General features: G+C 38.6%; 1 protein-coding gene across 1 annotated transcript in view; it reads right to left on the bottom strand.

Moving 5' to 3' along the window:
* Nucleotides 1-375: 375 nt before the first annotated feature.
* cacna1ia (calcium voltage-gated channel subunit alpha1 Ia) overlaps nt 376-27,113 on the bottom strand; it is a 125,717-nt gene continuing 98,979 nt past the window's right edge. Inside the window, exons 31-36 of the mRNA XM_084117691.1 lie at nt 24,983-25,129; nt 21,106-21,243; nt 15,119-15,287; nt 13,454-13,689; nt 11,391-13,234; nt 376-2,243 (exon numbers count right to left, since the gene is read on the bottom strand). Coding sequence (XP_083973817.1) covers nt 12,635-13,234; nt 13,454-13,689; nt 15,119-15,287; nt 21,106-21,243; nt 24,983-25,129 — 1,290 coding nt within the window. The 3' untranslated portion in view covers nt 376-2,243; nt 11,391-12,634. The remainder of the gene's footprint in view (nt 2,244-11,390; nt 13,235-13,453; nt 13,690-15,118; nt 15,288-21,105; nt 21,244-24,982; nt 25,130-27,113) is intronic.

Here is a 27,113-nt window from a genome sequence, read left to right as displayed (position 1 = left end):
TCCTGAGACTGACTCAATAGTGTGATGGGTAAATGGGGTTTTTGACAATGTTGCTTTGTGCAAATATTGTAAGAGTAGATCTGGCGTGCACACAAACGCGAACATCTATGACAGAAAATGGATTCAAAACTATGCCATCTCATCCTAAACACCCCCTACACACCATAATAAAGGAAGAAGAAATCACCAAACACAAACTGCTGCAGCTATTTCCCCTACAACCACAAAACAGGGTCAATTGTGCATTAATGAGGCCATCAGATTCTATTAGAAGGAGGAAATTAACTATTGCGTCAACGAGTGACCTAAAAATGAGCAACATCAAATTCATATAAATAAAATTAATTAAAATAATGAACAATGCATGGCACAATGTTTTTCATAAAGTCTCAATATCTTCAATTTTATTTCATACAATACATTTTACAATGAAATCTTAAGCAGGACTGGTGGTGAATGTACAAACGTGAGAGAGAACACCTCAGTCTCAGTTCTGGGCGAAATGGTCTTTTTGAAAGTCACACCTCTTTATTGCCACCAAGGCTACATATATACACTAAATTACAAGGTATATTTTTTCTTCATTGTTCATTATTGCACAACTTTTTGTTTGGTTTTTATATGAACAGAATCAACAAAATAAAGCAATCAATCCATTTTGACAATATAGTACAAAGAAAGCAAAAATAAAGTGTTATGTATACATATATTAATATATATATTTATATATATTTATATATAAGTCTTTCATATAAACAGCCTCTCAACATGATAAAAATCAGTCAAACTGCAGCAGAAAGCCAGAGAAGTAGTGGTGAGTAATGCCACGCCCCCAGTGATTTTGAGTGACAGCTCTGCTGATTGGGCTTGCTCATAGGAAGTACCTCCCACTGGTGAAAGCTAAATCAGTCGTGTAGTTTAAGCACCCTTAAATATCGTAACACCCTTGTCCTCAAATGATCATGCACAAATTTATGCCTTCAGTTAGATTCTGTGCTCTATAAACACTATGCTAAGACCCTTGACAAATACAAGACACCACCTAGATTTTCTATTCCACAGACCCATTAGATATGGGACACATCACACAACCACAATAAGCTCAAAAGATTTCATTTCCCCCTTTCCACCGGTCCGTCTTTTCCACTGAAGATCTGTTTTTGGTGATGCTCAAATCCATCTACCGTAATCCTGTTCCTCCACTCTCAGTCTTCCTCTCATCCAGCTCCCACCATCTAAAATCCATTCGATTTGTCACTCCATCAGCTGCTGTGTAAACTCTCTGTGAAGAAGCCAGTGGTTTATGTGCTACCAAGCCCAGAGTATGAATGGCCTGTTTTTCATTTCCCCCAATGAATCACTAATGACTCAAGCGCTGCATTGGACTGCTGGGATAAAGGGCTTTGTACATTAACAAATGTGATAAAACATAAGGCTGTGCTTCTGATAATGAGATTATTCATCACTCTGCTGCTGTTCAAATAAACTAAACGGCCAAAAATATCTAAACACAAAAACACAACACCCATATATACTTGTAATTTCAACACCATGGAATAATTAACCAAAAAATGAAAAATCACTTACTCGCATTCACATTGTTCCAAACCTGTATGTCTTACTTTCTTCTGTGGAACACAATAGGGACAATTTTTAATGCACTGGTCACTTGTTTCCATGCAGTTACATAAATGGCATGGAGCTTTCATGCTTAAAATAAAAAGTTCCTTCAAACTTGTCCATATGACTCATGTACCAAGCAATATTTGGGTTTGGGTGAGAAACAGACTGAAATCTAGGTTGTCGAACTCTAGAAATTCAAGAAGTAAAATCATCTAATCACTGAGTTAACAAATCATTCAAACCAGTTTTGTGGACCAGATAAAAACTGTAAAGAAAACATCAGATTGAAAGATTCAAATTTAAAATTACATATAAATTTACATACTTTTGGCATTTGTCCATTCCACCCAGACATTTAGTAATAATTCGATTTTTCAGGACCATCTTGGTGGATCGTTATAGAAAACAACACGGATGCAACAGACATGACAAAAAAGAGCAGTGTCCCACTTCCTATACCATGACTCATTTGATAGACGATGCTACATAAATCCCATGCAAAGACAAATGTGAAATCCCAAATGATCCATCTTCCCTCAGTATTGGCTTTCATCCCGCTCTCTCATCTTCTGCCATCTCTTTCTCCTTCCCCATTACCTCTCTTCTTTCTGTCCATCTTCCTAAACATCAAAGTGAGGGAGACATCAGAGGACTGATGTGAGAAGATGCTAATGCAGATATCCATTCATTCATGCACAGCTGGGACCATTCTTCCATGAATGCAGAGCAGGGGACCAGGGTCTACCCATCCTTCTGGGCCACTAAGCAACTCCCACATACTGTATATAACATTCAGCTCATCTTCCTAGCAATTTGTAGCTGATTTGTAGTAGATTTCACAGCCAGCCATTTTCGTTACTCTACATGAATGAATTGAATCATAGTATGTGCACTACAGGGGCATCCTGTGCTGGAGGTGCTGACTTTGGACTGATTTCCTGGAGCCCGGGGCTATACAACATATGTCACCCAGACAAACAGGGGCTATTTTCAGCCTTGGTTTGTAGATGTCTGTGAGCTGGTGTGTATGTGCCTGCTGAACCCTTATCACAGCTTTTCAGACCACATCCTTCTTATTTCTCTCTCAAAAAGCAGCTATTTTCTATGAAAGCAGAGTGGTACTATGAAAGGGAGTGGCAGAGCCCTTGTTGGGACCGTGTAGTGCCGTGATGGTGGCTGTAATGGAGAGTCTGAGCATCTCTTGTGTATACACAAAAGCCACGGCCACTGATAATCGGCTCAGAGATCGAGTGCCGAGCACAGACTGCATCAATGCACTACTTACAGGGGCACTTTCGTTTTAATGGCCCTTAGTGCACACGTCTCCTAATTGCCATGATAAATATGTAATGCAGTCCCAAGGGCCGTTGCCTAGGGTGAACTCAAAGTCGTACGCCGAATCTTCTAGAGGCATGCCGAAGCCAAGTGCAGCTCAACGTTTACATGAGAACAAGATAAGAAAGTGCAAAGGGTGAGAGAGCATTTTGTTGTGACAGATCAGTAGCTATGCACGGGTTCATGAAAAACGGCAAATGCTATCTTTGCATCTCCTTTATTCTTCACACAATAGGCCAGCATCATAATTGCTATAGAGAACATGACAAATCAGGAATAAATTGCTAGTGATTTTTTGTCTCTCAGCGCGCCTATCTGCAGCGCTGCTGGTGGTGTATTAATGTCAACCCGTGCAAAGCAGTCTTTGAGTAATCATTTTCCAATATTAGCACTTCACATTAATGGAAAAACAGATGAGGTTTTGAAGTTAATACACCACGTGAACGCAAACAAATGGCCACTTAAATGAAGCGGAACAAAGATGAAGAGGTACAGTAGAGGCTTTACCTGCTGAACACTGACCGTTTCATGTTAAACCGTGACATAACATTCGACTAGTAAAATGAATGGCCTTTTAGTCCGTCGTGCTGAGCTGAAATAAAAATATAATCAAATGCAGCCGCATGTAACCACATTGAGGTGTATGTGTCATGACATTAGAACGCAATTAGCAGAGAGCACATCTTTTTGAGACTATAACCACCAGTGATGGGGAGAAGCAACACTAAACCTAACAGCTAAGAACTAACTTCTGTAGCGTCACAACAGCTGTTCTTTACATGACTTTACTCTCTTTTGAAACTAGATGGCACAAAAATTCAGCTCAGCACCTTTCTTAACAAACGCTTTGTACATGGAAATTTGTCTGATCCTTGACACGATCTCGGGCAGCAACGCAAAGTTGATTCTGCGCTAATTTGATCGAATATTTACTGTTTTTAAAAAAGTTGTAGATTTTTGTAGCAAAGGGAAATCGTTAAAATTATTGACAAAGATATTTTAATGATTTTCAGTTTTGTTCAAGGTATTTAAAGCAACTTTTTTTTTTAATAACGGAAGAATGTTTAAAAGTATGATATATGGGGTAAAAGGCTATGCTGTTAATTTTTAACATCAAAATAATTAACATGATAATAAATAGCTGGATAATCACCGTATGTATAATGAATTCATCATATCGACACAAATCTTTTATTTATCTAAATAAACTGAAAATAGTACAAACTTTGTTTTGATCAAGTATTAACTTAGACATTATTAAAAACATTATTTTAGCTAAAGTATTTGTTTCAATACATTGTGCCTTTTGCCCCGTGTGTGGACAAAAGCTTTGACGTTACGATTTTTAAACACATTTATGAGTTATTTTCACACAAAATCTGTTGCTCCATCAATGCTCAATACAAACATATTTTTTCCTGCAGTCATACACTATGGGAGTAGTGAAAAGCACATTTTTCTTAAGGTGTGCCTTTAGTCCCGTTGTACCCTACTTCAAATTATGATTAGCTTACAGCTTGGCAAGCTACAATTTCAAGGTAGCTTTCCAAACACAGATAACAACTAGCCAGGCCAAGTATTTGCTGTGTAAGACCTTGGCATGAAAATAAGATCTTGTAACATTGAAGTGGAAAGGTTTTCCCTTGTTCCAGCAGAAGGCAGAAGTTAAGAATTCATGCCTCAGCAAATTCACTGAGAGCCCAGTATATATAATATATTGTCCCGTATATTTGGATTTCCAAGAGCACTTGGTGCAGTCATTTAGCAAGAATGATTTGTACAGCAGTTTTTCTTAATCAGAGCAACATAATCAATCCGTTCCTGCAAAGTGAAATGAGGTTCTGTAAATGGAGCCTTGACCTCACAAAAGTTAAATTCAACATGTTTTGCTTGATTAAAAACAAGATCGTGTTTGTTAAAACAAATAACATCATGCTTGACTAATGACGTCTTTGAAATGCATGAATTACAACTGTACCTGTAAATAATCAAGTGCATAAAAATAGAAGAAAACAAGGCAAATGTGCCAGAAGGATACAGACATTACTTGCTTAAAGGGATAGTTCATCCAAAAATGAAAATTAGCCCATGATTTACTCACCCTCAATTCATCCTAGGTGTATATGACATTCTTCTTTCAGACGAATACAATCGGAGTTATATTACAAAATGTCCCGGCTCTTCCAAGCTTTGTAATGGCAGTGAATTGCCATTTATGTTTTGAAGTCCATAAAAGTGCATCTATCCATGATAAAAGTAATCCACACGGCTCTGCGGGGGTTAATAAAGGCCTTCTGAAGTGAAGTGATGTGTTTGTGTAAGAAAAATATCCATATTTAAAACTTAATCGACTAAAATAACTAGCTTCCGGCAGACGACCGTACACATCGATTTACGGCGAAAGAGTAACCTTTGACATGACACATTACGCATTGACGAACGAGGATAGAGCAAAATAAAACACCAGTCACGAATTAGAAGTCTAAAACGAAAATCTTTAAATAGAAATGTCGGTGGAGCTTGAGTTTGTTGCCCAGCCCTGTTTATTTGAACTGCGCGCTACTCCTACATCCTACGTCATACTGTACATCGTCAAGTGTTACTCTTTTGGCGCAAGTCGATGCGTACGGCCGTCTGCCGGAAGCTAGTTATTTTAGTCGATTAAGTTTTAAATATGGATATTTTTCTTACACAAACACATCACTTCGCTTCAGAAGGCCTTTATTAACCCCCGCAGAGCCGTGTGGAGCACTTTTATCATGGATGGATGCTTTTTTATGGACTTCAAAACATAAACGGTTATTCACTGCCATATAAAGCTTGAAAGAGCCAGGATATTTTTTAAGATAACTCTGACTGTATTCGTCTGAAAGAAGAATGTCATTCACACCTAGGATGACTTGAGGGTGAGTAAATCATGGGCTAATTTTCATTTTTGGGTTAACTATCCCTATAATGTCAATATAGCATAAATAAATAAACAGACATAACATGCTGGAAATAAACATTGTTATGTCTCTCACCAAGCTTGTTCAAAACACTCAAAAAACATCTGTGAGCAAATTAAATATTTATAGCTTATAAATAAATACTCATGCTCTGAAATATATTGTTTACATTGCTCGGTATGTTTACATAAACTGTAGCATCAAGCTAATCTATTTCTTTAAAATCTTGTTATAATTTTGCAATATAATTATATGTAAAGAAAGAGTTTTGGAGTGCATTTAAAATCATTTTATCACAGATGGCAGCAATAAGTAAAATAAAAACGAACTTTTAATGTGGTCAGTGTTTTATTATTATTATTTATACTACTTACAATGAGCAGTAACTAAAAGTCTAGTGAAATCTTCAGTGCACACTGGGCATTTGAAGGATTTTTCATTTAAATTGTTGAAATGAACAACGAAAACAATAAACTGCACATTTTTTAGTGGTCCCCTAATTTAGATGCCAACTATCGGGCCATAATTCAATCACAGGCAAGGTGGGACTGGGCAAACTTAATAATAAAGATTTGACACTTCATAAGCCTGTCGTAGTGATCGCAGACAAGCCCAGACAATAGCAGGCCTACCTCACCGAAACAAGAAATTATGATGCCGTCACTGCAAATAAGAATCATCATCAGTCTCAGACCCAAAAAAAGATCTCTCTTGTTTCCAAGTAGGGTTCTGCGGCAGGCATTTCAAGCCAAACACCTGCTGTCTCGAACTGAGGACACAGAATTTGTTTTAAAAGTCCTACTATATATATATATATATATATATATATATATATATATATATATATATATATTTTTTTTTTAAGTTAGTATTTTTAAATCAGGATCAAAAAGGGATTCATAATCGCTGAGACAACAAATTAATTATCATTGCCATCAGCTGTCTACATAAACATACACATAAAGCCAACCAGTGAATTTAATGAACTGAAGCTGAACTCACATTAGCAAAGCACTCAGAACCATGAATATTAATGGCCATCATGGCTATTTTATTTTTTAACATAAATGTATGATTCAAGACTAGAAAAGGACATAGCAAATTCATGTTATATGCAAAAACCTGCGTAATTAAATCTGGCTATATAGGCATAGAAAATGTCTCAAGGTTATGTATGTAACCCCGTTCCCTAATAAGGGAACGTGACGCAAAGGATGATACTATGGAAATGCCTTCAGCATTCGCCAGTGTCTGAAGCACGTGTAAAATCACGCCAATTCTATTGGCTGATTATGTGACGAAGTATGGCACGTCACCAAGACCATTAAAGGGTGCCTACGTCACGGAATCTCCAGATTCTAATTGTCTGAAGTAGCTGAGCAGGCATGAAGTATGGCAAAGCAATGCAGCGTCTCGTACCCTTCTGAGGGAACCAGGTTACGTTCGTAACCCTGAGACGTTCCCTTTTGAGGGATCTGAACACTGTGACATGGCAAAGCCATTCTGTGCCTCTTAGGCAAGGTGAGAAATGTCTGACCAGCAAGGTTGTGAAGTATGGATACGCACAAACCTTTTGGCCACCAAAGAAAAAATAATCCAGAAGGACTTGAGATCCCGGGGTTAAATCCATATGATTGTGTGCAGAGAGGACCAGCCTGCCACAACATAAAACATCTCGTAAAGGCGCACCTTAGCTAGTGCACTCCTAGCGTTGTGTGCTTGATGCCTAGAGATTAAATATGCTGTGCGCCTCGCAAGCAATAAAAGATGAAGCCATACTACACGCCCCGTAGGCAAAATAAATCACATCAAAAATCCAATGTGAAAAGCGCTGTTTTGGTGGCAGGAACAGTTGATTTAGATTTAGACACTGAAACAGGCATGTGGCTTCTGAAGACAAAAAGTATTAGGGATTCCATGACGTAGTGCCCTTTTAGGTCTTGATGATGACGCACTACGCTTCGTCACCTGACATCCGCCGGCCAATAAGATTTCAAATGTGCTTCAGACACCTGCGCACACTGAAGTCATTCCCAGGTCATTTTGTTTCTTGAATTTCAATGGTATCATGCTCATGGAAACTAGCTTCTACTAAATGACCAAGATGATCTGAAGTCGATTTGAAGGCAGGCTTCAGGGTCAACAACAAAATATATGAAAACATTTTTTTTTTTTTTTTTTAAGTGAAGCCTATTTATTTTACCATTCTATCTAGCATTTTATGATTTGCAGTTAGCATACAGGGTGATGACTGCAGTCACCCTGTAGAGTGCAGGTATCAGCATTGCTTCTATTGCAGATTGACAGGCACATCAGATAACGCTCAGCCTTTGTTCCTGTTGTCACAGGATGTTTATAGTGTTTTTGTTTTGTGTCATTTATCTCTTTTGCTCCTCTTTTTTCTTTTCTTACAGTATCGGCACTAAATGTGGTAGAGTAACCGAATCCAAGTGGAATGTCAGGAGTGATTTGCTTTGTGTCACCTCAATGAAACTGTTTTTTGTGTGTGTGTGTGTGTTTGAGTGGGCTACCATATTTCAGGTGTGTGAAGTGCTGTGCTCTGTGATGATAGAGCTGGTGCCTTGATTTAGTGATTGCCAAACACACCAAATGAGAGAGGTATACTGGAGAAGAGAGAGTGAGAATGACTCAAAAAACCTACTCAGGGCTACACTTGCAATTCAGTCCAAAAATACAACACATAGAAGTAATTTTAACCATATCTTTCTTCTATCTTTTAATTTCAAAAACAGAAAGGTACAGATAATGACACATTCAAGGCCATACAGTACGCCACAAGGGTATTCATCACATTGTCCTCTCAGAGATGCCCAGGTCATTACTGAAGATCATTTTTTGTCATTAAGTAGGAGGATCACCTTTTATTTCACCCGTATGACTTTTGTAAGCGATTAGCGCTTGCTTTATTCCAGTCAGACGGGGAGAGTAATTACTCAACCTCTAGATAAAACACTGATGCAGCCACGATGACAGAGGTTCTCCATACATCTAACCGACACTTACTCTCCAAAACTGTAATGATTAGATAAGAGCACACTTATGAGTCAAATATAAAGCATATGACCTCCAGAACTTCCCAGGCACCAGTGTAAAGAACACAAACTGCAGCTTCAGAAACACTACCCCTTCAGAGGGTTCTTGATTTGTACAATGGTGTGACAGCCCGCATCCCAAGATTCACGAGGCTGGCGACACCACGGCCTTACGAACGTGCGGTCAGGACTTGGAGCAGCTGACATTTAAAGGACAGATAGCTGGAGGGAAGAGATGGTTTAGGTGTGGAAAAACAACACTTCTCCCATGCATTTCCGCTTCAGAGCTTTCTGAACGACCACACAAGCATGCCAAACCACTAGCAGCATGTCTACTATCAGAACCTCTCCTGTCTCTTTCCACGCACTTTCTTTTCTCAAGGGCCATTCTACATGGAGTTTATTGCTTCTTTTAGAGGGGAAAATCAATGAATTTTACTCATGAATATCCACCTAAGCAACACCACAAGAGCAGCACTGAATATCAGCACAAGTTGTTAAAGGCATACTTGACCAAAAAAAATATGACAGATTTGGTGTGTGTGTGTGTGTGTGTGTGTGAACTATCCCTTTAAAATCAAGTAATTTCAGGTTTCAATAATATTTTTTTATAAAATACTTCCCAAAAAAGCTTTGTGCCACCAACCAACATACTGTACAGAACAGAAGAGAGGTTGCGAGTAGAATAAAGTGACTTCGAATTTCCCTCCCTCATCAAAACGCTTCATAATCACACATGCATGGTTTTCTAGCTCCACTCCGGGTTTTTTGCATTTCTCCAGCTTCTGCCGCTCAATTTTGGTCTCAGACGCTCTCAAAACAAAACAATCCCACTTTCAGTCTACACCGCTCACATACTCTGGTCTGGAACGTCGCCGACACAGACAAGCGAAATCATACAAACACGGAAATATCAGCACTCTGCACAGCCAATCAGATTCAAGAACTAACTGTTCAATAAGGGATCTAAGCTACAGTAGCACAGAAGACAGTTTGAGGCCAAACTACATATGACCACAGAAGTCTAATGAGAAATTGTAGTCTCATTAATAAATCAAAGGGAAATTATGTTTTACATTAATACAGATTCAGGAAGACCTCAGGGTGGGCGAAAAAATAAAATAAAACCTACAAGCCTCAACCATTCTAAAATGCATGTATCATTGTCATTGGTCATAGCACACATGCAATTCGATATATAAAAGGATATGTACATATGTTCAACCCAGTGACAAGACACATTGAGTTTTGTATAAAATCTCACCCATCACTCTAGACCATTTAACATCACACATACACTTTTCAAAAACTTAATATATGCATTTGTCCTTCAATGCATTGTCAGATTTTTCTTTAAGCTACATACACTTTTAAACTATACAACGATGGCAATACATTAACTCTTGGTCTACCTGTCACTCTTACAACACTTGCCACCGCTCGTGTTCTACTATAATGGTGATGCACTGACGCAAGCTTATTAGAGCATTAAATGCAAAGTCAAATCAAATGAACATTAACATTTAACATACAGCCCTCTTTTTTTTCCAGCTATCTGTCTCCCTGAGGAAACAGAGCGCTCAGTAGTGGTATTTTCCAAGGTCCTGAGTTCAAAATGACTTCATATGTTCATCTGAACCATTGGCAGTCCATCTATTCTCAACGATCGAATGGTTATGTAATGTGATCAGCCCTCACGTCGTGCAGGTATTGTTACTTAGGCTAGTAAACAAGGGTAAATACTCTACTTGAAGAAGAAAAAAAGACATTGACATCATTTTGTTTACTTGGGGCACACAAAGCTACTGTTTATTGCTGTAGTGTCAGACTAACCTTTGAAGTCTTGCACACTATTAGCAAAAATTGTCTTGTGAGATCCAAGAACACCTTGGAAACCAAGTAAGCCCTTTGTTATTGTGTTTTGTGGATTAAACTTTAATGCTTCAGAGTTTCTTATTTCAAAATGGTGGCTTCATGACTGGAATTGGCAAGATTAAAATGACAATCCCACGCTTGGGTCCTGACTAAACCACAACACAACTGATGTAATGTACAGAGACCCCGACGTCATGGATGGACAGTCACTACTAATCAAGTGTCAATGAAGTTCATCAACAGGTCAAGTCTAATTGTGATAATCACATGAATATTACAAAAGAAAACTAACCAGGGGTGCAAAACACTACGGCAGACTAAACTAAGATATTTGGAGTGTCATACCTACACTTGCACATGAATACAGTGACGAAGTCTATAAGCTAGATGAAATAAAGAGCAAACAAGTGCAATTTCTTTTAAAGAGGAGGAATAATAAATAAGAGGTGCCCTACTGCAGTCCAGTAACCATGCTAAAGAAAATTCATGTATAAATAATTGATTCAGTTGCAAATCCAATCAACCTAGTTTTGTCAAAATGAAAGCTAAAAATCACCGTATTGTGTTTTCTTCATCTGACATGCCATCCAAGGACCAAAATAAAGCAGAGGCTCTTGAAGAAGCATTTAAATCCCATGGCCTGTTCATCATCCTTTGCGTCTGGCTGTATTCAACCTCCAAAAACATCCAAGAGTTCAGGTAATCCACAGTCTAAAATCCTCCCCCCCCCCTTTTTCTCTTCCTTTTTTTTTTTGTTTTGTTTTTTTGTTTGCTTGGATCTTTTCACCCCAGCATACAAAGAGTCCCCTCCACCTAACCAAAATTATAAAAATGGAAGCCACTTGCAGAGAATAAAGTCACATAGAGAAATGTTTTTGGGTTGTGGGGAGGACAAAAGTGACCACAACAACGCGAGTCACCTATTCCTTGATCCAGAGCATATCAATAAAAAAATATCTGAGTAAAAACCTCACTCCTTTCATCCAGCATTGACATCTTCAGTAATAGTTACATTGAACTTCTTTGTAAAGAGACTCCGTCATGCAGAGGGCTGTTCTTTGTCCTTGTGTCCATATTTTCTTCATCTCCTAATGCAAAAGGTAGGAGATTACATATTTCTACATTTGCCCTTTAAATAAATATACAAACAATAATTTAAACAAATTTTAATAAATCAATAAATAAAATGACAGACAGTCTGACTTCCTTTCATTTAGTTTGGTCCCTCTCTAAAACGAAAGCTTTTCTTCAGGCTGACGGTGGAACAATTTTCGATATCCTTAAATATATAGAATACAGACAGGAACAAACAAACAGAATGACAAATGAACAGATAACCTGTAAAAAGTATGTATACTGAAAGTGTATACTTAACTGCATTAAATCTTTAAACACAGCATACCCTCTTTTAGAGAAGAAATCTCCTTTACTATATCTTTTCAGTTTCTTTATATATACTTTTGTATTTCAAGAAAACTCCTAGCATTCCAGCATTTGGAAAGCTCTACAGGTACAGTACGTTGTTTCCTGACCTGATCCTTCAGGCAGCTGATTGAACTTTCTCTCTAGTCATGCACTGAGGGGCCAAACTGCTTCTCTCAAGTCTCTCCATCCAGTTTCTCTACAGTCCTGTCGGACGTTTACCACAAGCAAATACAAAATGGTAACAGGTCACAAATGAAAACAGGGAGTTAGAGAGAGAAAGACTTTGAGATGGAATGCCACATGTCAAACTGCTCCCTGAAAAAAAAACAGAGATCGAGTAGTGGGCTTTAGAAATAACTAACTCAAGGTAGAGTTTCATCTATTTTTTCTAGAGCCCACGATTGTTATTTGGCTTGTACTTTCCGCGTCTTTTCCATGTGCTGCCTCCAACTGCCTCTCTCTTCCTCCTTCCTTCCTTTCTTTCCAGGGACTTGTGATATTACCCAGTGGCTCTTTTGAAAACACCTTTTCTTGGGTTGTGAGAGTTCCCTGGTCTAAGCTGCCCGTGCTGTTGCACTTTTTCACAGACGGGGGCGCTAGAGAACTCGGCAGAAGCAGTGACGTGAGTGACAGGCTGCTCGGCGACTCCGAGAGCTGCTGGCTGTCACATGTCTGGTTAAAGCCGCACCGTACCATCCCCACATCCTCATCAGAGCCTTGCTGAGTGCTTCCTGCACGGATGTTCTTTTCACAGTTGCTCTTGCTGCGCTGGTGCCCCCTCGCTGGTTGGAGGTTCTGGGCGGCTGGAGGACTGGGTCTCAGGGTCTCTGTGGAGAAACTGGCGCGCTCGTCGAGGAGGGTGTCCAGCAGGGGCTGGGGGGTGGATAAGATGAAACTGAGCCCTTCTTCCATGGTGGTCGGTAGACTGCCCTCTGAGCTGCCCGTAGCCAGGGAGGAGTCACTGTGAGATGGATACTGAGGACAGAAGGGTCAAATATTTTAGCAATGAATTGATAACAAGGTGCATAAGATGTACACGTATGTAAGCCCATACAGTGTTCAAATTCTGTCTAAGCTCTTGTTGGTTTGCCCTCACAAAAAAAGCGACCTAACTAAACCCTGTTTCTAGTATTCTAGTTTCAATGAAACACCAGGAGCCCCCAGCCTCCCTCCATTTAAACACTGAGTACATACCTGTGTGGTGAGCAGCCTGGTGTTTGCTCCAGGAGAGCGTAGAGATGCCCATGAGGCTGGGGAAGTTAGACGGAGCCCTCTTGGTTTGTGTCCCGGTCGGCCTCTCGAGGGTGCAGGGAGGACCGCGGCAGCTGGGTGGAAGAATTCAGCTGGGAGACGAATAAGAGTGTTAGAGCGGCTTGAAACTTCAGAAACCTCTGGGTAGTCTTGATTACTGCTGCTACATGGAACTCCACCTGCACACAAATTCAATTACTGAATTTTAATTGAAATTAAATTGAGGGAGCAAACAGGATGCAGAAGGGCAATTTGAGTTTGAATTTACAGATGTAGAATTTAAATGAATAAATCACACAAAGATGTCACGAATACTCAGTTCTATTATTAAAGCACCCAATAATGATGTTTAAAAGCATACAATAATAAATAAACTAGTCTTAATCAACTCACCTTTTTACATAAACCATGAAAAACCATAAAAAACCTTTAATTTCGCCTCTCATTCAGGTTAACTGCTCATTCACGCAGATGCTTGTATCAGCAGCTCAGTGGATCTTCACGGACATGTCCGAGTCAGAACTGTTTCCTCAGTTCAGTGTACTGGTGACTCGAGAAATGTTGAAACCATTAGCTGACTCTTGACTCGAGCAAGAACTGCTATCAGTATTGCTGGCTGTTGATTCGAGAACTCGTCCCCTTGGAATTATAAGGTTCTATCTGCATTCTGACTGGTTTTGAGATATTGAGCTTTAAAGTTTTTGCATTCCATTCGACTGTGTAGAAAGAACCTTTTTATTTTCTAAATAAAAAGTTCCAAAATGTACACAACTTAAAAAACAATCACATAATGTAAAGAAGTGGTTACAGAATAAGAATATGTGAATAACTCAATTTTGACAAAAATGTCAGATAGAACCTTATAATTCCAAAGGGACGAACTACTGCCATCGCATCTCTGTTATATTTCCAATACCTTTTATTTGTTATACTTTATGCTTTTCAGCAAAAGACATCAGAAACATACATTTTGCCCCCTTTATGAAACCCTCGGCAGACAGTTCTCAGCATGTCGGACATGCCCGAAAGACTGTTCTCAGTTCAGTGTACTGTTGAACTAACTGGAACGCTGGATGAGTTGGGATCCTAGGATCATGTACTCTGGAAAATTGGTTCATTTTGAGATGGAGTGACTGTCAGACACATCTGGAAGTGAGTTTTGATTGAGTAACTTGTAGATCTGTGCTGACTTGTGCTGCAGACTGTTTCAGAAGGTTCAGTCCGATTTGGTAAACTAGTTCAGACAGTTGACTAAAAAGAACCGGTTCAAAAGAACAATTTGTTCGCGAACCATATATCACTATTATGTAGTGGGCTTTGAAAATCATACACAATGATGAAAGAATGAGGTTTGTTGCTCCTTGCATTGCTAAATGCTAAACAATCTTTAGCTGCGTTGACAATAATTTTTAAGTTCATTAGATGAACAAAAGTTTTCAGCTGCTATCTGAGTTAACAAATTGACTGTAATTCTTTAAGTTAGGTCAACGTTTTTAGGTGTTCAATTACAATTCAAACTCTCAGCATAGCAGAAAGGAAACGAACAGCACAACAGTTTTCTTGCTTTGTTCTCCAGTATTACTCCTGCAGTACAGTGAAGGTGCCTACCTATGCTGTGACGAGCAGGTGTGTTGTGATGTGGACTTTGAGAACCGCCTCCATGCGTTTCTGCCCCATCCTCTGCCCCGGAGCTGTGAACCCAAGAGGGTCGCCGTAACCTGCTGTGACCTCTCCCCCCTGGTTCTTCTGAGGTTAGACACTCATCACAGCCCCTTTCCTGAGCAAAAAACATTAGCATGAGCTTTCAGTATCCTGGGAGGCTTTAGGACTCTTATATCTTGCTTTCATGGTAAACAAAACTCTTTTAGTTTCTCTGTATCCAGGGCTTCTCTCTATAACAGTAAAAGAGATTAAAGGAGTAGTTCACTTTAAAATGAAAATTAGCCCATGATTTACTCACCCTCAAGCCATCTTAGATGTATATGGCTTTCTTCTTTCAGACGAATACAATCAGAGCTATATTAAAAAATATCCTGTCTCTTCTAAGTTTTATAATGGCAGTGGATGGCAACCAACAGATTTAAGCTCAAAAACGTGCATCCATCCATCATAAATGAACTCCAAATGGCTCCTGTGGGTTAATAAAGGCCTTCTGAAGCAAAATGATGAGTTTGTGCAAGAAAAATATTAATATTTAACACGTTACAAAGTAAAATTCTAGCTTCTGGCCAAACGAACATACGCAGTCTACTTGCCCCTAATTAGGGTTGGGTATCGTTTGGGTTTTTTCCGATACTGGTGCCAAATTGATACTTTTAAAATGGTACAGGAGCCTAAACGGTGCTTGAACCGACACTTTAAAAAAAAGAGAGCTTCAAAACGATGGTGAATGACATTAAATAATGTCTTTTTTATTGAAAAAAATAAAAAATAATAAAAAATTCTTAACTGAATATATTAAAATTGTAGAGCAAATATATAAACATAAGTAGTCTAAATACAAAACACAACAAATTTGCATAACAAATTCACAATAAAACCTAAGCCACCAAACCTAAATACAATAATTTAACACTAAATAACACTACAGTACTAATAACAGCAACGTAGTCTGTATTCGGTATGCTAAAAACCAGCTTTAAATTTCAGCAACTCTTTTCACATTTTTTGCCTTCTCTGGCCAAATATGACAACTCTCCTGACTTATTGCATGTCCTGCACAAGGTGAGTGTTATTTTAGAACGAATGGCTTAGTGCACTGCAGGCGCTAATGGATCCTATGATGTATCTCGTAATTTATCCCACTTATATAGTAGTACAAATAGGTTCTGTACTCATAAAACGAGGCATTGGAAAGTTTGTAAGTACATCAGGAGTTTATTTAAATAACACTTGCCTGATGGCTTATGCTACCGCTAACCCGGACATCGAGGTCACTTCCGAGATTTGGGAAAAGCATGTAAAAGTCCTGGCAGAAAGCGATGCATAAGGATGTAGTGTAATCTCTAATATCTCTAATAATCTCTAATAATAATTTATTAGATGTACGCCGGTCTGTTATTGTATGTATTTTTATTCTTAAATACATGTAAGTGAATGTGTTTTGTCATTTAAGAAACCTTTATAATGATCATGATTCATGTTAGTTGATCTATAACGCACAATGGGTGCCATGTTAGTACGCACTGCAGTTCAGAGAATTGTATCTGTCAGATTTAGGCCTACAACATGTCAATTCATCCACTTCTCCCGAAATACATTAAAGTAAGTGGCTGGTGAAGTGTGAGAAGAACAGTAAATTTTATAGTTAACTACACAATGCGTGTCTAAACATGTCATCAATTTATAATTGAAAGGATTGTTATTGCCGCTTCCATAGACATCAGTGTGTATTTTACAAATTATAAATGTTGTTTTGCTAGTACTGTGTTAGTATAGTTATGTGTATTAAAATGTTTGAAACCTAAAATAAACCCTATTGTGGTTGAAAACACTGAATAGTTGGGAAATAATATGGCAGCGCTGAGAGCGTCTGTCTCTGGCTCAGCACAAGCCAATGCGCGAACGCAAATTTGAATTTAGAAGTTGATGATCACGTGATCTGAACGTTCTAATCACACCGGTGTGAACGATTGTACGCGTCAAAGGGTTAACTAGCGATCACATGTGGTGATGATGCTTCTTGCGTCCGTTTCAAATATTTCAACAGACAGCTGAGGCATTTAAGTGGCACCGAAATGAGGCACCGAAATCTGCGTTTTGATTCGGTCCAGTTACATACCGGTTACTTGCCTGGTTTCGGTACCCAACCCTACCCCTAATGCGCAACTTACGCAACTCATGACGTCAGAAGTAGTGTAGTGCGTCATGGCGTAGCGTAAGTATCAGCAGTATGTCGCATTACTCGCATAAGTTGCACTTTACACTTAAGTGGAATGCGTATGTTTGTTTGGCCGGAAGCTAGTTATTTTACTTTATAAAGTTTTAAATATTAATATTTTTTTTACACAAACTCATCATTTTGCTTCAGGAGGCCTTTATTAACCCCCTGGAGCCGTTTCAAGTTCGTTTATGACGGATGAATGCACGTTTTTGAGCTTCAATCTGTTGGTTGCCATCCACTGCCATGATAAAACTTGGAAGAGCCAGGATATTTTTTAAAATAACTCTGATTGTATTCATCTGAAAGAATAAAGTCATATACACCTAAGATGGCTTGAGGGTGAGTAAATCATGGGCTAATTTTCATTCGAAAAGTGAAATTCTCCTTTAAGGAGCGATTAGGCTATGCTGGATCACCTGAGCCATCTGCCCCACATATTGTCCTGTACGGTGTTTCTCTAACAAATGGATAGAGATGATTAAAGTCTGCAGAAGAACTATGCTGGTTGAGCAGCAGAGCTACATGCCCCATGAGACTGCAGGATTTAGACTAACAGCTTATAGTTATTTGATTACTTCAATCCAATTAGTGCGAGTCTGGTCATTCTAACTGATTATATTCAATTAAAAAGGATCATAGTTTGGGATGTAATGGATTACAGCAGTTATATATTTATCAGATAGAGGTAGTTAATTTCCGGGGGCATCAAAATAAAGCCTTTTTCTTCAGCAACCAGCTTGGACCAGATCTAATATTGATGCTCTGGGGAATCTGAGCAATGAAAATACCATATATACAGTATATATACACTGCCATTCAAAAGTTTGGGATCAGTACGATTTTTAATGTTTTTAAAAGATGTCTCTTATGCTCACCAAGGCTGCATTTATTTGATTAAAAATACAAAAAATAACAACAACAAAAACCAGTAATATTGTTAAATATTACGACAGTTTAAAATAACTGTTATCTATTTGAATATATTTTAAAATATAATTTATTCCATTGATGCAAAGCTGAATTTTCAACATCATTACTACAGTATGGAAAGCATTTTCTGCCAAATTTAAATAAATAAATTAAATGATTAAAATTAAAATTAAAACCAGATTAACGATTTCATTACAGAAAACAGTACGCAAAATATGTGACAAAATTGAGAATGAAATTAAATGATTTCATTTTCACAGCATTATCCCTGTCAAATTGAAAAATAAAATGCAATTGGTGATTTCACATTTCATTTTCACTACAGTCTCGAGGCAAGACTGCCAATATTAAAATGAAAAGCCAAACGTGAAAAAGAAACTACAAATACAGTTTTTACAATGCTCTTTAGTAACGCTCACGCAATAATAGTGACACAATTCAAATACAAATGTAAATTTTCATTTTCATTTTAATTCCTCTTTTATTTCACAGTTTTCATTTTCGTTTTCATTTTCAAAGACAACCTGCATGCAAATTCTATGTTAATGAGTGGGTGTGGCTTATTCTAGTAACGGCGCTGAGACACGCCTTCTGTAAAGCGAAGTCGTCGATGTCCCGTGTGCATGAGTTGAATGTGTGAGACGAAATTATTTAAATGTGATTATATTGTAATCGAGACGACAAGATATGGCGAAATCTGTTAGTGAGCTTTTGCGAGAAGCTGCCGCAGCATTAGAACATGGAAACAACCAGCCTGACCATGTTAGTTATGATGTTAGACTCAGACTAGACCATAATCGACGATGAGGTTCATTCATGTATTAGGCTGTTTTGGAAATTCAACTATTTGGGTGTACAGAAGTCTTAGTAACACAATTTCTACAACAATTATAGCCAGACATTAATACCCACTGGCTTTAACCAAGAACCTCGGCCAATGTTTCATATTCGCGTTGTGCCTAACAACGCCCTTCAGCCGTGACTTATTCAGATACAGCACTAGCCTAGAGTACCTTATTGCTTTTATAAAATGGTTACCACGCAATACAAATATTAATCCCGAAACATATGTATCTATGCAACTTTCATGAAGTAAAATGAATCACTAAAAGACAATTCCTTCCGCTGGAGAAAAAAAAATAGTCCCTGACCATAAAGCAACAGAAGAAGTTACATTATTTCTCCATTAGATGGAGACAAAGACTGTCTTAATGAGTGAGTCAGTCAGTCAGTAGAGAAGACTTTTGAAATGACTCAAACTTGTGATCACGGAGAAGAAAGACGCAACTGGCATGACTATAGGCACGGACAACCCCTATTAACTGTTAAAAGTACAAGATATCACACCGGACATTCAAACGGATTTTTTATTATGAATATAGGACTGACCTGAAGGAAAATGCTATATCTAGCCTACTGTAAATGCAGGTACACTCGCTTTCTCGATCTCATCCAGAAGTTGTTACTGGAAATGAAAATCAGCATTGTGATTCTTTTTGTACACAAACTTAAAATAACCAAAAGACACGTAACAGTTAAACAGCGGACAGATACAGGCTATGCTGTATCTGAATAAGTCACGGCTGAAGGGCGTTGTTAGGCACGACGCGAATATGAAACATTGGCCGAGGTTCTCGGTTAAAGCTAGCGGGTATTAATGTCTGGCTATAATTGTTGTAGAAATTGTGTTACTAAGACTTTTGTACACCCAAATAGTTGAATTTCCAAAACAGCCTAATACATGAATGAACCTCATCGTCGATTATGGTCTAGCCTGAGTCTAACATCATAACTAACATGGTCAGGCTGGTTGTTTCCATGTTCTAATGCTGCGGCAGCTTCCCGCAAAAGCTCACTAACAGATTTCGCCATATCTCGTCATCTCGATTAGAATATAATCACATTTAAATAATTTCGTTTCACACATTCAACTCTCATGTACACGGGACGTCGACGACTTCGCTTTACAGAAGGGGTGCCTCTAGCACCGTTACTAGAATAAGCCACACCCACTCATTAACATAGAATTTGCATGCAGGTTGTCTTTGAAAATGAAAACAAAAATGAAAACTGTGAAATAAAAGAGAAATTAAAATGAAAACGAAAATTTACATTTGTATTTGAATTGTGTCACTATTATTGCGTGAGCGTTACTAAAGAGCATTGTAAAAACTGTATTTGTAGTTTCTTTTTCACGTTTGGCTTTTCATTTTAATATTGGCAGTCTTGCCTCGAGACTGTAGTGAAAATGAAATGTGAAATCACCAATTGCATTTTATTTTTCAATTTGACAGGGATAATGCTGTGAAAATGAAATCATTTAATTTCATTCTCAATTTTGTCACATATTTTGCGTACTGTTTTCTGTAATGAAATCGTTAATCTGGTTTTAATTTTCATTTTAATCATTTAATTTATTTATTTAAATTTGGCAGAAAATTCCTTCCATACACATGATCCTTCAGAAATCATTCTAATATGATGATTTGATGCTCAAAAAATATTCATTATAATTATCAATCTTGAAAACAGTTGTGCACAATTTTTTTTTCAGGATTGTTTGATGAATAGAAAGTTTAATTTCATTTATCTGAAATATAATCTTTTGTAACATTATAAATGTCTTTACTGTAACTTTTGATCAATTTAATGCACCCTTGCTGAATAAAAGTATTTTATTCTTTTCTTTTATTCTTTCTATTTTAAATTGTAAGTGTGGCTACTGAGATAATTAAGGGGGTGAAGCATTGTGACAAAATCATCTTTCTGAGAGAAAGTTCACCTTGCCCTCCTTAGCAGCCATCTGGTACACGCTCTGCTCATCCAGGCTGAGGTCATCAGGCAGTGCTGGTGAGGATGACTTATCTGAAAGCTGCTCCGACCTCAGAGACGCCTGCTCCAGTTCAGCCATGTGGATCTGCTGTGGGCCAGAATTTATAGCAATGAGAATTGAGAGGGGATTTAATTATTAAAATCCTTTCATAGCATTTGACTTTCTGTGCCGGACCAACGGATAGAGTTTGCAGAGTGTGGTGAATTTTGAGTAATAAAACTGCCAAAAGAGACAGATATGGAGAATTGATATGGAGAGCATGGTTCATGTCTGAAAACGTGATGACTTTTCAAAGAAGAAATTTGGGTAATTCAAGAAGAGAGATGTCGAAAACAGAGTGAGTGAGAGAGAAGAGCTTGCAAATCAGAGATATACTGCATGGAGAGCAGAGAAAAGGCGATGGAAACAGACTGATGGACTGACATTGTTGGCAACCTGGCAGAATAGCAGAATGACAGGTGTGGAGGTTACCCATTGAAGTACTTTTTTCCTAAACTACCCCTATCCTGTCTGTCACTGTGATGGGACACAAGCATTGGGAGACTTTGTGTGTGTACATTAAATTATGTACTGTAGTCCATCCATCCATCCATCCAATGAATGTGTAAACCTTAAAGACTAAAAACTAATTTCAAGCATTTGGTGAAGCCAACATTCAAACTTTGCTTTCAAGATAAAAATTACATTCATTTGAATTTCAATTCATTTTTAATTATACTTAATATACGCATATGAGCTTAAAGGGTAACTAAACCCTAAACCAACTTTTTATAGTTAATGATCTCTAAGAATGGGGCTTTATTAGTGCTGTTCATTGATTCAAGTAACTTTTTTGACATTTGGGTATAAAGTGTTTTAATTCTACAATATATGGTGTAAAAACGTCTGAGTGCTGCCCTCTTCAGGTTGAACGGTGGCTACTGCAGTTGAATTTTCCTATTGGATGTTTGTGGTGCTGCGTGACGTAAGCGGTACTATGTGACGTAAGCAGGTTCCAGCTCACCACGCTCTCCCTTGGTACGAGCTCACCACACATAGTATTGCATCAGTTAGGATAGCTTCAAGTTAGCGTAGTTTTATCTGTATTTAGTACAGTGGTCAGGTGGGTACGTAGGCAGGGCTGCCAACTTTTTAGTTTAGCTTGGAGTGAGATTTTTTTGTAAAAACAAATATTGCATCACAGTAAGTGTAATTGTGATTGTCAAAACATTTGGTAACTAAATAGAATTTTATGAAGTTTAGTGACAACATGTTACAATGTTTACATTGTACAATGACTGGTATAGGATACAGTGTTTATTATTGCTTGACAAAAATTTCAAGATTTCAATTCCATTCTTGTGATTTGATTCCGATTTTGATTCAATATTGACTCATTTGGATACATGTTTATTTAAAATTTTATTTAAAAAAATAATCTCACCTAATGCTGTAAACATAGAGGGCCCAATCTGCTGGTATTATTAAAGGTTAAAAATAACATTAAATATAATGCAGTTTTTGTTATAATAACAATTATTTAATGACATAAGTAAAAATATAATAAATATGTAATATAATGCTCAGCAAAATCTCCTCTCTAGCTATTTTTTCTATTCAGTTAACATGCTATGGTCGTTAAATGGCTTTCCTGAGGTAAATGTAACGTTATGTGACATAATTGTTCTCCTGCTGTTATATTGACCTCTTTCCGTGGTTGAAAAACACTAATTGGTCGATATTATGTATACTTTCGGTAAGTTGTACTGCATCTTTAAATAAAAAAGTAACAGGTGATCGGTTCACGTGCACTTGAACTGAGGCACTCAGCGATCTGTCACGTCACATTTACAAGCGCCAAAGGTATTTTTGTCTGAATTTCGTAATAAAATTGACGGAATCTAAGAGCTGAGAATTAGTTTAATATTAAAAGTACCTCTTTGCTCCACAATTTTTCTGTGCGTGAGAAAATGGATGTGTGGCGTGAGAGCGTGTGAAAAGTATAAATTGCGTGAGTCTCACGCTCAATGCGTGAGAGTTGGCAGCCCTGCGTAGGTGTAGTGTTGCTGGTTGCAACAGCACTGCTGGATTGCATAGCTTTCCAGCAGACTTGGAAATTAGGCGCCAGTGGAGCTCAAGTGTGCAACCTGAATTTTATGCGGGATTGCTTCTCCAACGCAATAGAGGTGGAAATAGGCTTCTCCACACAGCTCGCGCTGAAAAGCAACGCAGTGCCAAACACTGCTCCTCCTGCATGGACTCCACCACCGCAGCGGCGTCTTGATGTGAGTGATCATATATATAATCACATTTTATGGTAAGGCTAAAGTTAATCCTCTGGGGTCGACAAACGTGCCGGCGCATTTTGCTGCATTTTTTCCACATAGCGGCAAAATATGAATATGCCTACAGAGAGTGTGCGCTATTGACATCAACTCGATAAAACTCATCAGATGCATGTACTTTACGTCGTCTTGTGACCCTGTGAGTCACTCTCCATTTTAGAGTCTGACAGCAGCTGTCAATTAATCCGTCACTGCAGGTCTCAGGTGCACGCCCCCCCGCTCAGCCCCGCCCTCGGTTCGTCCCCTCTATCTCGGCTGGGGTATGCCCACTTTTCCAGCATTTTTCAAATATTGCCAGTGGGTGGAGTCAGGCTCTGACCAGGGGTTTAGTTACCCTTTAATAAAGCCTGAACCTCGTCGTCGGTCCATCGGCCGTATTTTTTTAAACCCCATTGTTGATTCAAATAGTAAAAACTCTTAAGGTGATGATACACAGGGCAACTTTTAGAGCAATGTTGCCGAGCGATTGTTGCTTGGGCACTTTCCCATTGAGAATGGGAAACACATTTCTATCTGGATATTTTACATCACAGGTGGGCCTGTGTCTCACCTGGTTCTCCGTTGATGGCAACATTGCCCAGCAACATTGCTCAAAAAGTTGCCAAGTGTATCATCACCTTTACTGCATGCACGGCAACAGACTTTTAAAAATGGTGGTTGAAACAAAATGCTGAATGGAGTCAACCAAACAAATTGCTGCATGAACTCAACCAATCAGCATGTTCAGCGCTCAAGTCCCACCTCTGGAAGTTCCTGAACTTTGAAAAAGTACTACCTCGCGATCAGGGACTTTCTGACGGGGACATTTTTACCCAGAACTTCATTTAGACCCTGGTTCATGCAGTTGAAACACACCGAGAACCACCCCAAAGTCCCTAGTTCCTGGGGAAAGTTCCTGCATTGGAAACACGACTCATGTTTTCAATGTTATATGGTAGGGGGGCGCAATTGTGCATCTTCTGAAAGAGTACAGAATCTCCGGATCAAAACACAGTCGAAGAAGAAGCAGAAACAAGTGACAGAAGCTGCAAGTGTAAAATAACACAATCCTCAAACATTAAACAGCATATACATATAAATCAAAACTGCCAACCGTTACTGAATGAAATGTCGACCCAGGAAGGGTTAACGACTGTGAAGCTTTGGGGGTGTTGATGGACTCGATCTACTCCATCTATGTTTTGATCACCGTTCTGAATCCGCCCCGAGCATAGTCTTTGACAACAATGTGATTTTCTCAGCTTTTTGTTTAAAATGTTGCTTGTCTAATGAAATTTACCCACATTCAAGTGTTGATTAAAAAAAAGAATGCATGAAGCTGGATTTTTGGTTTGTTCATGTGTTTAAAAGCAGAGGCTCTGTTCTCTCTTTTGATATATTGCATGTTCAGATATTTATACTACAAAATATTCTGGGGGCCATGCAATTCTGTGAAAATGATCAAAAATACCGCCATGTGCATTTGCAACAAACACCGACAAATCTCCAGTGTGAAGCCGTACCTCTTGCGGATGAGTCCTGCAGTCTTTGCAGACGGGTGGAGAGGAGTAATGATGGAAGACAGAGCCAGAGAGGTTGTCAATCATCAGCATCTCTCCTTCAAATGAATCTTTGATAAGCAGAGATACACTGTCCAGCCACAAGTTCTCCTGCGATACAAACACACATCACCAGAGTTAATAACACAAAGTTATTAACAATAACTCACACACTCTGAGAAAATGTAGGGCCATAGACTAGGGGTTTGGAGATCTGGGAACGCTTTCCCAAAATCTATGATGAGGGGGGTACACTGTGCATGACTCAGTATGAATAATGAATTGTAATTCTATAACATTTGGATGACTTAAAATATATCAAATAGGGATGCACTGTATTAAAACTCTGGATACAATAACCTGATAAATTATACTAAATTATTAGCATTCTTAATGGTTAACTTTATATGAGTATTAAATGAAGGAAAAAGTACATATAGGAGAAATAAGCATGCACAATTAAATCCAATTTAATCCAATATCAATAAAAAAATATTAAGTAGTAAATAATAAGAAATAAATAAATGCTCTAATATCGGCCGATAGCCATCATGGTGCCGGTATACTGTATGCATCCATAATAGCACACATTCAGATGGTTCTTGTACTATAAAGTAGAACATAAAACCCACCTGCGCGACACACACACACACACACACACACACACACTAATGAGAGGGTAGGGTCAGAGAAAGGGTCTCCTTCACTGTCACAGGGATGGTCTTAATGATGGCGTTTGATAGGAGCCTTACAGCTGCAGAGCTTCAAAGAGCAGCTGTGCAGAGGGCTAAACCTGCACACACACACACACACACACACACACACACACACACACACACACACACACACACACACACACACTTGTAGCCGCTAAGCAAAAACCTTTGTGGGGGAAAAAATATATAATTCAAAGGGATAAAAGTTTGGAAACATGTCTGGGGCACCTTAAAAGTTTTTGAAATTTGGCTAAACTTGAGGGCTGTAAACACAAACAAAAAACATTTCACCTGCATCAATCAATGTCTGTTTTAGCTTCCTTCATAAATGCCATATCACTCAATTATAATATCAAGAGAAAGCAAATGTTGTGCAAGTACGATTCCACAACAAAATACGTTTTGGGGAGAAGGAATAGAGATCTGACAATTCAATATTTAATTTACCCAACAGAGCAATTTAGAAAGCCGTCAACTGAAGGATCAATCTAACACAATCATAATGTAGTGTTACCTAATGACAATAATTTATTTCCCCAGGTAATTGCACTCTTTGCGTAACTGCCAGCTAGTTGGGGCCAAATGCTTTTGATTTCCAACGCAAATAAACAATTAAGTTGAACTTACTGAATGAAAATTGATCAGGCTGGCCTGCCTGCTAATTCTGAGAGCTCTTGCTTATAAGCAACAGGCAGCCTCTTATGTACAACAAACGGGTCTAACAAAAGCCCTTACAGTACAATAAGAGCTGTTACAAACACCAACAAACAGTAAAGCCGTAACATTCACCTCAGCAGCTCTAATGAGAGTTTGACAGCAAGACTACACACTTGGTATGACACCAACTCACAGGCTGCTATTATCCCCTGAAGATTAGCACCTAGCAGTGCATGGTGTTATGGATCACATACACCTCTGTAGTCCAGAGGTTTAACCAATTTATGGTTCTAGCCATGACCCACAAAGATAATGGCCAGCTCGGGTTTGTTTGCGGCCAATGCACAGGTCGACACGGTCACGGCCTGTAGTGTGAGAACAATCTTTTTCAATATGGTTCTGAGCACAAGTGCCACATTTATGTGTGTTATAGTCTCACCTGTGCCGGCATGGGTCAAAATTCATATTAGCCGGATGGAACGGGGAAATGTATAATTGGCAAGGATGTAGTTTTAAATTTTATTTCAGCATATGGGAGTATCAGTGTCTCAGAATATGGCTCAGAGCTCATCAAATCACTGGTCTCCATAAATCTGAGCATAAGAGAGTGTACACCTCTAAACCATTTCTTTTAATGAGCATTCTGGCGGCTTCCCGGTGACAAATCACTCAACACATGGCGCGAACAGGAGTGATTTCAATGAAAACCAGCATCTGCCGGT

This window comes from Abramis brama (assembly GCF_963993115.1).
Source record: "Abramis brama genome assembly, chromosome: 1".
Taxonomy (NCBI): Eukaryota; Metazoa; Chordata; class Actinopteri; order Cypriniformes; family Leuciscidae; genus Abramis; species Abramis brama.
Note: the sequence above shows the minus strand (reverse complement) of the source record. Positions and strands in the feature narration are given on the sequence as shown.